General features: G+C 48.6%; 1 protein-coding gene across 3 annotated transcripts in view; it reads left to right on the top strand.

Annotated features, from left to right (window-relative positions):
* The window catches only part of GRID1 (glutamate ionotropic receptor delta type subunit 1), a 679656-nt gene that overhangs the window by 608123 nt on the left and 57596 nt on the right, over positions 1-13937 (top strand). For all 3 annotated transcript variants that reach the window (XM_067025226.1, XM_059053916.2, XM_067025227.1), the window contains exon 13: positions 13384-13579. In XM_067025226.1, coding sequence (XP_066881327.1) covers positions 13384-13579 — 196 coding nt within the window. The remainder of the gene's footprint in view (positions 1-13383; positions 13580-13937) is intronic.

The raw sequence follows: 13937 nt of genomic DNA on the forward strand, positions 1-13937 counted from the left end.
CTAAATAAGATGAGGTTTTGAGTCCCAGCCCAGGCCATAGATTTATGAGATATCACGGTGTGGGGAGATCTAAGAGAGCATCCTGTCCAGGGGTTTCAATCACGAATGTTTACAGGGCTGGGTAGAGGGTGTCTGTGAGGGTCTAAGAGCACCGGAGCTTGTGATGACCCAGAAATCACATGCCCACGTTAAAAGCATTCAAATTTAACACAAACACTACGCTGGACCAATCCAGCCACTCCTGGACCTGTCCTGAGGACTGGCAGTTTATAACCATGACACAGCCTAGTTTTCTCAATGAATAGTTAGGGAAACTGAAGCAACCATTGATCAAGTATGTTCCAGGGTCCAGCACTATTCTCAAAGCTTTTCCTGAATTCACTCAATCTTGTGAGTAGCCCTGTTGTGTAGATGAGGAAACCGAGGCACAGAGAGGTTGAGCATCTTATCCAAGGCCGTAGAGCTAGCAGTGTAGTGTGATACTCACAACCACAGTCTGACTCCAGCACTGAAGCCCTGGACCCCTGCCCTGCACTGTCACCCCAGGACGGGTGCCCCTCAGAGCAGGGAGGTGCCGTGTTCTCTAGGCAGAGCCCAGAACCCAGGTCCCACACCTCCCAGGCTCACCAAACTAGCCCATGTTGCTTCCCCAACTTGCTCCTGTTCCTCAGGAGGTACCGCGTCAAGGTGTAGAGGCAGGCTTTGCAGCCAGAACAGGCAGATGTACATGCACAGCTCTAGTGCTGATGCTACATGGTCTTGGGTAAGTTGGCGTAAGTCTCTCATTCTTGCAGAAGTTAGTTCACCTCACAGGGTCCTGAGAACTTCATTCTGTGATAACTTCCATCCAGAGCTATTAGGAGGATCCAGTAAAAGAGGAGATAGCACAAGGAAGGCTTGCATATATTTGGATGCCCCCACGAAGTGCCGGAATCCTTCTCTTTGTCCACCATGCTGCAGAAACTTTTCCAGAAATTTCTCTGGGGTGCTTTATCTAGTGTTCCACAGCTAGGTGTTTTGCTTCCCATCAGACGGTCTCCTGTTGGACACTGCAGAGTTGTCCTGAGTGTTTGGCCCAAACCCTAAGATGTTGATGGCATGAATAATTATCTTAGAGAACAAAAAGCAGGACCATGTGTAGTTCTGCCAGCATCCCGGTGCTGCAGCTGTAGGCGGTGTTCCTCTGCTCGGGCACAGGCAGCTTCCGACGGTGCCTGCCTGGGGAGTGAAGCAGACAGCCTCTGTTACTAGCCAGAAAGAGTGTCAGATCAAGGCCGTTTGGCTGGTGGGACTTCTGGGGTGATGTGGCTGGCACCTGGCATTGCTAATGGTGCTAGAAGAGCCTTTCGTCCAAGAGAAAACCAGCTACAACTGAATGGCCCACAGCAGGGACATCACCCCCAGTTGGAGCTGCTTTGGGAAGACCTCTCAGTCATCTCAGAGATACGGGCCTGGGAAAGCTTGGGATGAGACAGACCAGCAAGTTCAACCTGGCTCTGGCATGGGACTAGCCCTAAAAACGTCATCATTTCCTCATCTAGGAAGGGGTCGAATAACTTGTCACGAAGTGTGTTTCTGTAGATGAAATGAGCTGACCCTCATGTAGCACCTGGCACAAAGTAGGGCCCCCTCCATCCCTGAACTAAACAAGACTCATCAGTGTCAGAACATACCTCTGTCCTCCCAACTCCCTTCTCTAACCTCTCCATCGGCGTCCATATCCTTGTTAAGTGATTATTCTGCAGACTGATTCAGAACAGCTAGCATCTTGTAGCTTCACGTTTAATTACAGCTGGGTTTGTGTTGTTCAATAACAGACTCACATGCGCTAGTATTTTCTCTCCAGCTTCCTCACATGGCAAGGGCCTGAGTCTCTGATTTCTTGCTCAAGGAGTGCTAACTGCCCAGGCCCATAAACACACTCAAGTGGGCAAAATGTGTCATGTGCTATGATCCCTGCACTGGATGCTTTGGTTGGTTTCCCCGTCATACAAATCTGCCTCCTATGAGGTCACCATTCCGCTTACCGAAGAACCCATAGCTGCTCGTTTATTTTAACATTTGTCATAGCAAATGACATCCCTTAATCTGAGTGTCCCAGCCCTCCAGCCATACCCCTCTCCCTCTTTCCTCTCTTCTTTCTGCCCTGGAGTCCTTCCATACACACACATACATGCACACACCCAGGCCCTGAACACATGTGCACAGGCGTTCATGCACACTCAAGTGCGAGCATGTGGGCTCACTGTGACTCCTCAGCCCTGCCTTCTAAAACACGTGTGATAGCTTTCTGCAGTACCTTCCCTACTGCCCATTGTACAGGACGTGCCCACCTGCTCATCTCCCACATTCTTGGACCCTGTAATTGTCCAGGGAACACCATCATTTTTGCTTTTCCATCCCATTGTACTAGCCTATAAGTATTTTATGAATAATTATTTCCTCAATCCTATCCTTAGTGCTGCTTGGTTACTTACCATTTCTGCTCCCTTGTAGTAAGCCATTAGTAGTTCCCAGGAGGTTTTGCTCTCAAGACATCCATGGTTTGAAAATACTACCACCTTTGCACAGAACATCTTTTATTCCCCCTCCAATGTCAATTTCCGCTTTCTCCTGAAGTCTCAACTTAAGCCCCGCCTTTCCTGCTAACCCTGTCTCCTTATCCCCACCCTCAATCTCTCATCTGCCAAGCTGGGATAGGTTCAACACCGTGTTCTAATGACTCTGAGCTTATTTCTAGCAATATATTCTGCACGATATTTTCGATCGTCTGCTTACTTGTTAATCCTCCACACTTAGCTATGGGCTGCGTAACATCACTGTAGGATGGTGATCGAATGTGTGGGTTTTTGGATCAAGCCAGTCCTGAGTGGGGAGATGGCTCTTCTACTTGCTGCTTCTGTGGCCTTCCATAGTTGCTTAATCTCCTTGAGCCTTGATTTCTTCATCTGTAAAATGGAGGGATAATAATAACTTCATGAAATTGTGGCCAAGGTTAAATGAAGCAGTACCAATGAAGTCTTAGCACAGTGTCTGGAAGTGAGCATTATTATAGCTTTCTTCTAGCATATCAAGTGACTGCATGCCGGGGAAGCTGACATGATAGAGGGGCTCAGTCAGACATCTGGAAAGAAGGAGCAGAGGGAGAGGAAAAGGGTGAAAAACAAAAGCCAGCAGGGAGAGAGGAAACTCAGGCTGTTTCTCCGGAGCACAGAGGATGCAGGCTGTGCCAGGAGACGGTGAAGGCACCATCACACCCTCCCGGAGGGCTGCTGCTATGATTTGCATTTCAGTCACATTTATGACAGCCTCATAATGGATTAAGAGCCCTAGCACTGATATATTAAAGGTTAATGGTGCATCCTGCTTTTGTATGGATTTGTGGCAGCAAATATTTGTGGGTGCGGAGAGCTGGGACCCAGTCGTGTTCTTGGCGTGGTGGTATTGCCGCCTGGTGGAGCTGTTTGTGTGGGGCTCCCGCCGAGTAGGAGGGTCATGGGAGCTAGGGAGGCAGACAGCAGCTGCTGGGGACTCAGACCCAGGAGGAGACTCTCAGCCAGTGCTGATTTCCATCAGATCCATAAGGAAGCTTGATCCTGAAGCTTCCAGACCCTGAGAAGGAAGCCCGTGGAGAACCCAGCCTGATCCCTGGGCTTCTTGGTGATTTGTTCCTGGCCTGGCTCTGACCATGTAGGTCTGTGCTGCACCTCCTGGCCCAAGGCTACAGCTCTTCCATTCAAACTCCCCAAGCCATCAGTGTGCTTGCTTCTCTGCAGATGACCAGCCCACGCTTGTCCTGAAAGGACACTGGTCAACCCAAGACCTTTCCAACAGAATATCCCACCTAGATAATGGGAAAGTGAGAAAAAGGCTAATTCGTTAATATATTATTCATGCACATAATAACCCATGTTTATTAGAGCATCTACTATGTGCCAGACACTGTTGTAGGTAGGGGGGGATATTACCACAATTTGGCTGGAACTTCCCTGGTTTTAGTACTGAGAGTCCCGTATCCCAGGAAACCTCTCTGTCCTGTGCAAACTAGGATGATTGGTCATGCAGGTGTAGGCACTGGTGACATTGCAATAAACCAGACAAGTCCCATTCTAGGGGGAGAACTGCCATGAAACAGCCTGTTATACATTTCTTTGCTTTTATCACATAATTTAAAGAGGGTGATATTTTATAGAGGGTTGTCAACAAAGGTCTCATGGAGAAGGTGATATTTGATGTTCCCAAAGCACTGAGGGAATGAGCCAATTAGAGATGTGAGGGAAGAGTATATCACGTGGAGAAAAACAGCTGCAGGACCCCCAAGGCAGGAAAGCAGAGCAGCCAGTGTGGTGAGAGCAGAGGTATTGAGTCCAGATTGTGTGTGACCTTTCAGGCCGTGTGAGGATTGGGTGTGTTTTCTTGGAGAGGTGAGAAGCAATTGGAGGGTTTCTAGCAATGAGGTCACGTGATCTGACTTAGATTTTGAAAGGATACCCTACTTGTCCCCCAAGTGACAGACTATAGAGTTAAAGGTGGAAGCAAGAAAACCACTGGGGAGATGATCTCAATATCCAGGTAAGACACAGAGTGGTTCATCATGAATGTGATGAGAAGCAATGTGATTCTGCATCTATCTTGATGGCAGAAGATATCAAACGTGCTGAGATTGTATGTAAAATGTGCAAGAGAGAGGAATCAGTAGTGACCCCATGGCTTTTGGCTACAGCATGTCAAAAATAGAGCAACATTTGATTGAGATGGATGAACTAAAAGTAGAGCAGTTTTGGTGGTAGGTTTGGGGGTTTGCGATTCAAGAACTTGGATTTGAACATGGTTGGTGTAGGGACCTAATAGCCATCCAAATGGAGATGTCAGGGGGCAGCTGCCTAAAGTCAGTGGGGTGGATCGGGGCTGGGGTGGTCCATTGGAGTCATCAGTGTATAGATGTGTCTACAGCCAATTGACTTGACCAGATGGTGGTGAAGGGGGGATCACCAGAGAAGAGAAGGAATCTGTGGATTGAACCCGGGACACCCCAAGATTCAGAGTCTGAAAAGAGAACAAGAACTAGAAAGGAGATGGATAGGGAGGTGCCTGCAAGGTGGGAGAACTAAGAAAGAGTGCTGTCCCAGCAGCCAAGTGAGGGAGGGACAGATTGATCAAGTTTGTCAAATAAATGCTGGTGGGTGGGAGTAAAGTGAAGGCTGGGAATGGGCCACTGTGTTTGAGAGATCATTAATGACCTTGACAGAAGCAGCTTCAGTTGAGTGGTGGGATGAAAACTTAAGCTAGGTTCATGAGAAATGGGAAGAGAGTAACGGAAGCAGTGACCATAGACAGCTCCCTAGAAGAACTGGAGAGTGGTTGGAGGAGGATGGGAACTCAAAGCAGGATATATTTTTTTTTAAGTTAGAAGACGTATGTGTTTGTATGCTGATGGAAATGACCTGTAGGGAGAAGCAATTTCATGATGTGGGAGATAAAGATGACAACTGGAAGGGAAGTGTACTTGAGAAAGCAAGAAAGTCTGGGATCCAGGAGACAAACAGAGTTAGAAATAAATAGAAGCAAAGACAGAGCCAGTGTTTTGAAAAGCAGGTATTTGATGGTTTTTGAAAAGGAAGTTCTTTATAGAGAGGCAACTTTCTCTACTGATTGCTTCTACTCTCTTAGGAAATTGGAAGTAGGGTCTTTGTCTGAGAGTCATCTAAGAGAGTGGGAGGGTGAGTTGAACAGGAGAATTTTTTTTTTTTTTTATTGCGGTACGCGCGCCTCTCACTGTTGTGGCCTCTCCCGTTGCGGAGCACAGGCTCCAGACGCACAGGCCCAGCGGCCATGGCTCACGGGCCAAGCCTCTCCGCGGCATGTGGGATCTTCCCGGACCAGGGCACGAACCTGTGTCCCCTGTGTCAGCAGGCGGACTCTCAACCACTGCGCCACCAGGGAAGCCCGAACAGGAGAATTTAGATCGCCAGGCAGCATTAGGGGTCACTTGAGGTTAGTGGTCATGATTCTAAAGTTAGACCCACCACTGTGCTAAGTCTCCAATTTGGATTTTCTCCAGCCATATTCAGCTGTAAACACAGAGTTGTTTTTAAACTAGACTTGATTCTCCCAGAAAGCATGAACTCAGCACACACTGTCTATCAGACCATATGAAGGGTGACAGGGATCCAGAGATGTACACAGAATCCAGCCCTGAGGGAGCCCACTGTCAAGGTGGGGGAAACAGGCATGTCAATAGCCCCATGAAGTCCAGGAGGTAGGATAGGCTTAGGATAGGCTAAGCGGGGAGCACATAGAGGGGGCATGGGCCCGGGGCCGGCAATCCACTTTTTCTACTGGAGATGACAGCTGAGCTGATTCCTGGAAGGAGGGTGGGTTTTAGTCACATGAAGGCAGGGAACTGCATGGGGAACAGACAGTGAGCCTGAGTGAAGGCTCTGAGGCCTAAGAGAGCAGGACATCCACCAGGCTAACACTCGACAGCAGGGTAGTCTGAGAAGAGGCTGGAGGAGGTAAAACCAGAGTGCAGAAGTCTCCACGGGCTGAGCACCCTTTGCCAATGGTATTGGAGGTCCCCGGATTAGACCCAGTGAAAGATGTGGATATTCAGCCTCTGCCACGTGCCAGGGCCTGGGCTCGGTATCTGGCCCAGAGTTATCTGGCCTGACTGAGGTGATCCTTCAGCACCTATTACTGAGCCTTGCTCACTTCCAGGGTCTAGACTGCATTTAGCAAATCACAAACATGTGACACATATGCCCTTCTTTCAGAAACTCATGTCTGGCCACCCCCATCTGCTTTGGCAGCCAAGGGCACCTGAGCTGGGCTGAATCCAAGCAGAAAATGTGCAAGTAAGGGAAATTCCAGCCTGCTTTGGTGAGGGAACCTTGGTCCTGACAGGCCCTGGATGCCCTCCTGGATGGCTCAGCCCCCTTGGGGTTAATACGGGCATGTTTGTCTTGCTCCAGGGACGGAAGATCCAACTATCACAGCCCCTTGGAGCCCTCCCCCTACAGTCAGCGGGGCATGAGTGTAATGGGGCAGGAGAGAGGCCTCTTTCTTCCAAGTGGATCTTGGCTGCAGGGGCGGTTGGTGGAAGGGGTGGACATGGAGGAGACGGAATAGCACAGAGCTAAATTCCCAGGGCCCAGAACTGACACTTGGGCAGCTGAAGGATTTGTGAAATCATTCAGATCACACTTGTGTTTACAACATAATGAAAAATGCAAATTTTACAGAAATACATCTATAAAAAGTGGAAGTCTCACTACTGTTCAGTTCACATTCCTCCTGTTTTTGTCCCTATATTTACATATATTTATTAATGGTTACTCTTTATAAGAGTGGAAATATACTACATACAAATGCATTGAGGTGTTTTTTTTTTTTCCTTAGCGTACTTTGGGCATCTTTGAATTTCAATAGTAATCAAAGAAATGGGATTTGGAGGGAAAAGAATGTGGAGGGAAGATTGAGGGAGGGGATGAGCACACATCAGCTGGGTACCCAGTACCCACCGGGCCCTCTGTGACTGGCACGTGGGCCATACTTTTGAAGAAGGGCTTCCTGGCCTCCTGTGTCCTACAAAGAGGCATTTTCCTGCCACGTGACCCTCATCCCGGTGGGTCACTACGTGTCCTCATAGTGTTAACCTGACAGTTTCCTGAGCTGGGATTCTGATCTGCAGTCACTCAGATGACAGCCTGTGGATACAAAGGAGCCCCGTGTAATATCCAGCATCACCTGCCCCAGCCTCCCAGGGGGGGTCCCTGGTCCATGTTAAGGGGGCCATTCCAGGGGAGAGAGGCTGATGAGCTTCGAGCCTGCCGGCCTCTGCTCCTTGGAAGGCAAGCGTCTCCAGGTCTGAGCCCTGCCCTCAGCAGTCTCTACTCTCACCTCTTCCCAGACCAGGTCAAGAAAAAGTGGTGAAGAAACACACACCCTCAATGTCAGCTCCAATGGCTAAAACACCCCCCTGCATACTTCATATAATCACTTCCTCCATTATTTTCTGTAACCCTTACTTTGCTTTATTACTACTCTTTGTAGCACTTTTCATCACTGGAAACATGACATCGGCAGTCGGCTGACTATGTCTCCACAGGCCACATCTGGCCAGCAGCCTATTTTCCTGCAGCCTGCAAGCTAAGATTGTTTTGTCTTTTTTTGAAACATTTTACAATGTTCTAAAAAAAAAAAAAACACCCCAAAACACAAAATCAAGGAATATGCAACAGAGTGGTATGTGGCCCTTATTGCCTACCTACATGCTCTCTGTCCCTTCCCAGAAAATTTGCTGACCCCAGCATTTTGTAATTATTTGTTCTTTTGTTTGTTGCTCATATGTTTGTTTCTCTCTCCCACCTCCATCATGCAGACTCCGCAAGAGTGGGAACTTTGCGTTGCTCGTATCCTTAGACCTAGAACAGTGCTTGACAGAAGTAGGTGCTCAGGAAATAGAATTTTTTTTTCATTGGATGAAGGAAAGAATGAAGACCCTGAGATGCCTTTCAGGGCCCAAGGTTGAGAAGCATCTTGGAGTGTCTCAGCCTTCACCTGAGGTCCTGTTCGCCTTGAAGAACCCAGGTCTGGGGTGGAGAGAATGGGAAATGTGGCAGAGCCCTGGATTGGAGCCACAGCATGGGAGAAAGATTAGAGAGACTGGAAGCACAGGGGAACCCTGGGAAGAAGCTCAGGAAGGGCAGGGAAATGGGCAGCTCTTGTACCCTAACGTCCCGGAAGGAGGCTGTGGAAACCTGACCAGGCAATCCCAACTGATTGGCACAGCACCATTCTTGTCGAGTCAGACACGAGAGAGAAAAGTGAGGGGGCTTCCCTGGTGGCACAGTGGTTAAGAATCCGCCTGCCGATGCACCGGACACGGGTTCGAGCCCTGATCCGGGAAGATCCCGCATGCCACAGAAGCCACTAAGCCCGTGCGCCACAACTACTGAGCCCACGAGCCGCAACTAGTGAAGCCGGTGCGCCTAGAGCCCGTGCCCTGCAACAGGAGAAACCACCGCAATGAGAAGCCTGCACACTGCAACACAGAGTAGCCCCCGCTCGCCGCAGCTAGAGAAAGCCCATGCACAGCAACGAAGACCCAACTCAGCCAAAAATAAATAAATAAAATTAATTAATTATTTTTTTTAAAAGCCTGCCTGTAACTTTTGGGGTACTCCACTATTTTCTTTTCTCTCACTCTCTCTTTTTTTCTTTTTGGCTGCATCGTAGTATGTGTGATCTTAGTTCCCTGACCAGGGATGGAAGCCGTGCTCCCTGCAGTGGAAGCACAGAGTCCTAACCACTGGCCCATCAGGGAATTTCCATTCCTTTTCTCCTTAAGCAAGAATAACAGGGCTTTGGAATTTAGATTCATCAGACCCGTGATGATGGCAACCCCACAGTTGTTGAAATCTGTTTTACATATACTGTATATTGATTCTCCTCTTGTTGCAAGTGTATTTATCTTCATTGCCAATGTAAGTATTTCTGTAACATGCAAAGATGTATTTATACATTCTGTGTTATTGATTTTTCTCATGCTGCAAACAAATGTATCTCTTTGTTAATGAAAATGTACCTGGGAAATAGTAAGATTGATTTATGGAGAAAGGTACGGGGAGGGAGGGAGGTGGTGCCGGGCTGGGTAGACTGTCCTTGGCCACAGCTGCAGGAGACATTGTGGGACTTCCAGAAGGTGCCTGTTTAATTGGAGGAAACTGCTCTCAGAGGCAAGGGATGCTTACAAAGTTCTTTTGTGAGACAGTCTGATGCTGATGTGCTCACAGCAGTCAGCTATGCTTTCAGCTAGGGAAGATCCCCAAAATCAGCCATCCAGCCCAAGAGATGCAGAGAAGCAGCTCCTATTGGTCCCAAACCCAGTTTCAATAGGGTTCAATTGAGTAAAAGATACTGGCTCAGTGGAGAGCATGGAAGAGAGGCTAAGCTTTGCCATGGGAGGATTGTAACACTCATTGTTACTAAAAGGTGAAGTAAGGAGATAGGCAGCCGAGCACAGAGCTGGGTGTCAGCTGCTAAGTGTGCATGCCTGCACAGGACACTTAATTAGTCAATCCAGACCCAGGCAGGCTTCCTTTTCTAGAAATCCTTTCTTCATCTCTGGCCAACAGGCTAGGTGCTTCTCCTGTGTGCTTCCAGGACCCCTCATGCGGAACTCTGCTTTAGTCCCTCTCACATTGTTTAGTGTACCGTTGGTTTACTTCTCTGACCACTCATCACCCATCACTATGAACCCCTTGATGAGGCCCACCATCCACTCCTTGCCTGTGTGCCTCTGTGCCTTACCTCGTACCAACTAACTAACTAGCTAGCTAGCTAGCTAACTGTGGATGAGACACCTGGTTGAATGACTTCAGCCAGCTGCATCATGCATGAGTTTGGTTTATAGAGACACCACCTGTGACAGGAAGATCTCCTCCATCTCTGTGGTGAGGGTGCTTGGACACTTGCTAGCAGTTGTTGCTGAAGAGACTATTTTGGGAAACATGCTAAATTAAGTGTGCTGCTAGTGCAGCCTTCTCCAGGCTAAGCCTCCCTTGCTTGTTTGGATGGGCATCTTATCTGATGTGAACATCTGTCTTCTACTGACTGATGGCTTGGAGCCTGGATGGCTGGCTGTTCTTTATTCCTCCTTCCATGTCCGTTCCAAAACTGAGCACTCGGACAAGAGGATGAGCGCCCCAGGGAGATGGCAGCTTTGGCCCATGAGTAGTCGGGCCCTCCCGCCAGATTCCAAAGAGCCTTAGGTTTAGTCACTCTGAAATATGACGGTAGCACTTACTGTGTGTTAATGAGTTTGGAGACCTTCCTTGAAAGAGGCAATGTGCATTTAAGATGGGAAAGATCCCTTTACACAGACTCATGGCTAACAGGAGGTGATGGATGGAGGCCAGGGGGCTGGCACAGCAAAGATGGTGGTGGTGTTTTGGGATGGGGACAATGACCTCTAAGGGGACAGAAATGGACATGAAGCCATTAACATTTGGGCCGCCTGCTTACATTCCAGAGATGCTCCCTGAGCCTCTGGCCAGGAGCTCCGTTGTGAATAAATACCAAGAGGAGAGAGGAAATCTACATTTCAAACATGGGGATGAAACAGTAGTGCTGAACTCCTTGGCAGTTACACATTCTTTCCAGACTCACGGAAACTGCAGTTAATTTAGAGCAGTTCAGTATTTAGACTCAACTGTGTAATTCATCCTGATGTTTCCCATTCATCAAAGCCTTGTGTTTGTGTGTATTTACCATGAGAAAAATTAAAACTGCAGGGAAAAACGATCCTCTTCCTTTCATTACAGGCAGATTACGACAGAGTTACAACCCTTGGGGCCCTTTAAGCAAAGGAATATCTTGCTTCAATTAGATATAAATAATGAACAATAATTAGAAAGATTTCTTCATCAAATTTGTTATTTTGCGTTTTCTTTCATCTGTAACGTATTGAAACGAATACTGAGCTCTGTTTCTGGGCCATGTAGCAGGGCCTGAAGGAATTCCGTGGAGTGTGTCTCCAAAACAGGAGGAAGCATCCATTGCTGGTTCCTCTGTGTGCAGGCTGTGTAGGCTGCCAACTGGCCTGGATCTAGTGCTGAGGATGCAAATACTGGGCTACTTTGGCTCCATCTGCTGAGGACCCAGCCATATAATAATAACACAGAAGTATTGCTACTAGTTACTGGGCACTGAGTTTACATCATTCACTGCTCTAAGAGTTGAACACATATCACCTCATTTCATCTTCACAGCAGCCTCTGCTACAGGCTCTGCTTCTAGCCCTATTCTTTGAAACATTTGGGAACTGAGGCACAGAGAGGTCAGCTAACTTGCCCAGGCCCATAGTGTTAGTGCTGGTGGAGCTGAGAGGCAAGGCAGGTAGTTGGACTCCAGAGCCCCTGCTTTACCCATTCTGCTGTGCTGCTCCCTGCAATCACAGTGAGATCTTAACTGCCATAGAAGCCATGCAGGGGATAGAGATGGTCAGGGAGGCGGGGGATGGCGATATCTTCCCGCAGGGAAAGGCGGCAGCTGGAACTTCAGGGTGTTTGCAGAAGTGTATCAGGTGGATGAGCAAGATAAAGCTATTCCAGGAAGAGGGAGCTCCATGAAACCATGGAGTGCCATTTATGGAGTGCCATAAATGGGGACTGTATGGGATTTCTCATTTCAGCCTTGGCTTTGGGGTGCTGTGGATGCAGGAGCAACAGGGGAAGATGAGATCAGAAGATGGAGGGTTGTGTAGATCAGGTGGAAACGACTGGATCTCTTTGTGGGAACGGTGACTCAGTGAGATGTGGGGATGATGATTCTGGTTGATTAAAAGGAGAGGCAGATTCCCAGAAGAGAAATAAATAAAGAGGGATCAGGTTGGAGCCTGGAGAGAGAGGCTGGCTCACCATTGAGCTTTTTGTTTTTTGCAGTTCTGTCCTCTCAGCACACAGAGTCAGGTACTGCTCATCTCGGGACAAGTGAAAACTTTATGCCAGTTGGTCCTTCCTGATGTGACTCTTCCTTCTACCCCAAGGAAGGCACTGTTCCTCTGCCCCCAGCTCAGACATCTGCTCCTGGACAGCTGATGGACCTACCTGATGTACCCCCTCCCTGCATCATGCACCTGGCCTGAGCTACTTGCTTCTCCTCCATGTACAACAGACTGAGGCTCTCAGAAGTGCTTTGTTTTATCCTCATCACCTTTTGAATAATTGTCAACACTTCAGAGTCAAGAGATTTCATGTACAAACCCAGATTTCTTTCTTTATTGAAAAACAAACTGGGCGGAGATTCTTAAAAGGCAGCAATTGGGTGGAACTCCAAAACAGCTGCAAGCTTTGGAGGGAACATGCCTCTTCACTGACACAACCTCTGAGTGTGTGTCTGCCGCACGCCATCTCTGAGTGTCAGAGACCAGTCACCATCGTCAGTCTTGCCAACGTGTTTCTCTTTCCTGTGCTTCTGCAGGAATTTGAGTTGGAGACCTTCAGTGTACAGCCTCCCATGTTGCCCTGACTCTTTCATATTGTGACTGTCTGTCTGTATGTTTCTACAGCTAGACTCTAAGCTCCTTGAGGGCAGGAAACATGTCTTTCTCATCCTTTTGTCCTTCAGGCTCAGCACAAAACCTGGTTTTAGGTGTTCAGTGACATTACTGAATTAATCTACACTGAGGAAACGTAACTGGGATAGAATGAGGCCCTGGCAAGTGGTGCTCCAGACTGAGGGATTCATACTGCTGGGGGTTGGCAGTGAAGGATGTGGACAGTGGCCACAGCCAGGCTCCGACCTCAGGAGGGCCTTGTAGCCCATGTGTGTCCCTGCAAGTTGCAACATGTACCCATGTTTCATGGCCATTTTGTATTTCAGGACGTTCCAGGACCTGTCCAAACAAGTGGAGATGTCTTACGGCACTGTCCGGGATTCTGCTGTATACGAGTACTTCCGAGCCAAGGGCACCAACCCTCTAGAGCAAGACAGCACGTTTGCTGAGCTCTGGCGGACCATCAGCAAGAATGGAGGGGCTGACAACTGCGTGTCCAGCCCTTCAGAAGGCATCAGGAAGGTAGGCGAGAGCTGACCACCTGGGCATGTGTGTGCTGTGACGGGGCCATGGGGACTGTCATCCTTGGGGTAGGGGATACCTTCCCAGAGGCATCTCCTTTGAGTATCCCTGTCACCTGCAAGGCGATCCATGTTAGTAGCCTAGATAGACACTTCTCATAAGCATGTGGGTATCAGGTAAAGAGGCACACATTCTTTAGGTAGACGCCCATTTTGGGCCGGAGAAGCAAAGGGGCTGGTCCTTATGGCCTTTCTAAATTTCCAAAGGGTCAGGGAAGAGCAGACAGGTTAAGCCCAAGGCATGGACCTCCCTCCTCCTGGGCTCAGAGGATGGTGGCACAGAGGGGTCTCCCCACCCC

Source organism: Kogia breviceps, chromosome 2, assembly GCF_026419965.1.
Source record: "Kogia breviceps isolate mKogBre1 chromosome 2, mKogBre1 haplotype 1, whole genome shotgun sequence".
Classification (NCBI taxonomy): Eukaryota; Metazoa; Chordata; class Mammalia; order Artiodactyla; family Physeteridae; genus Kogia; species Kogia breviceps.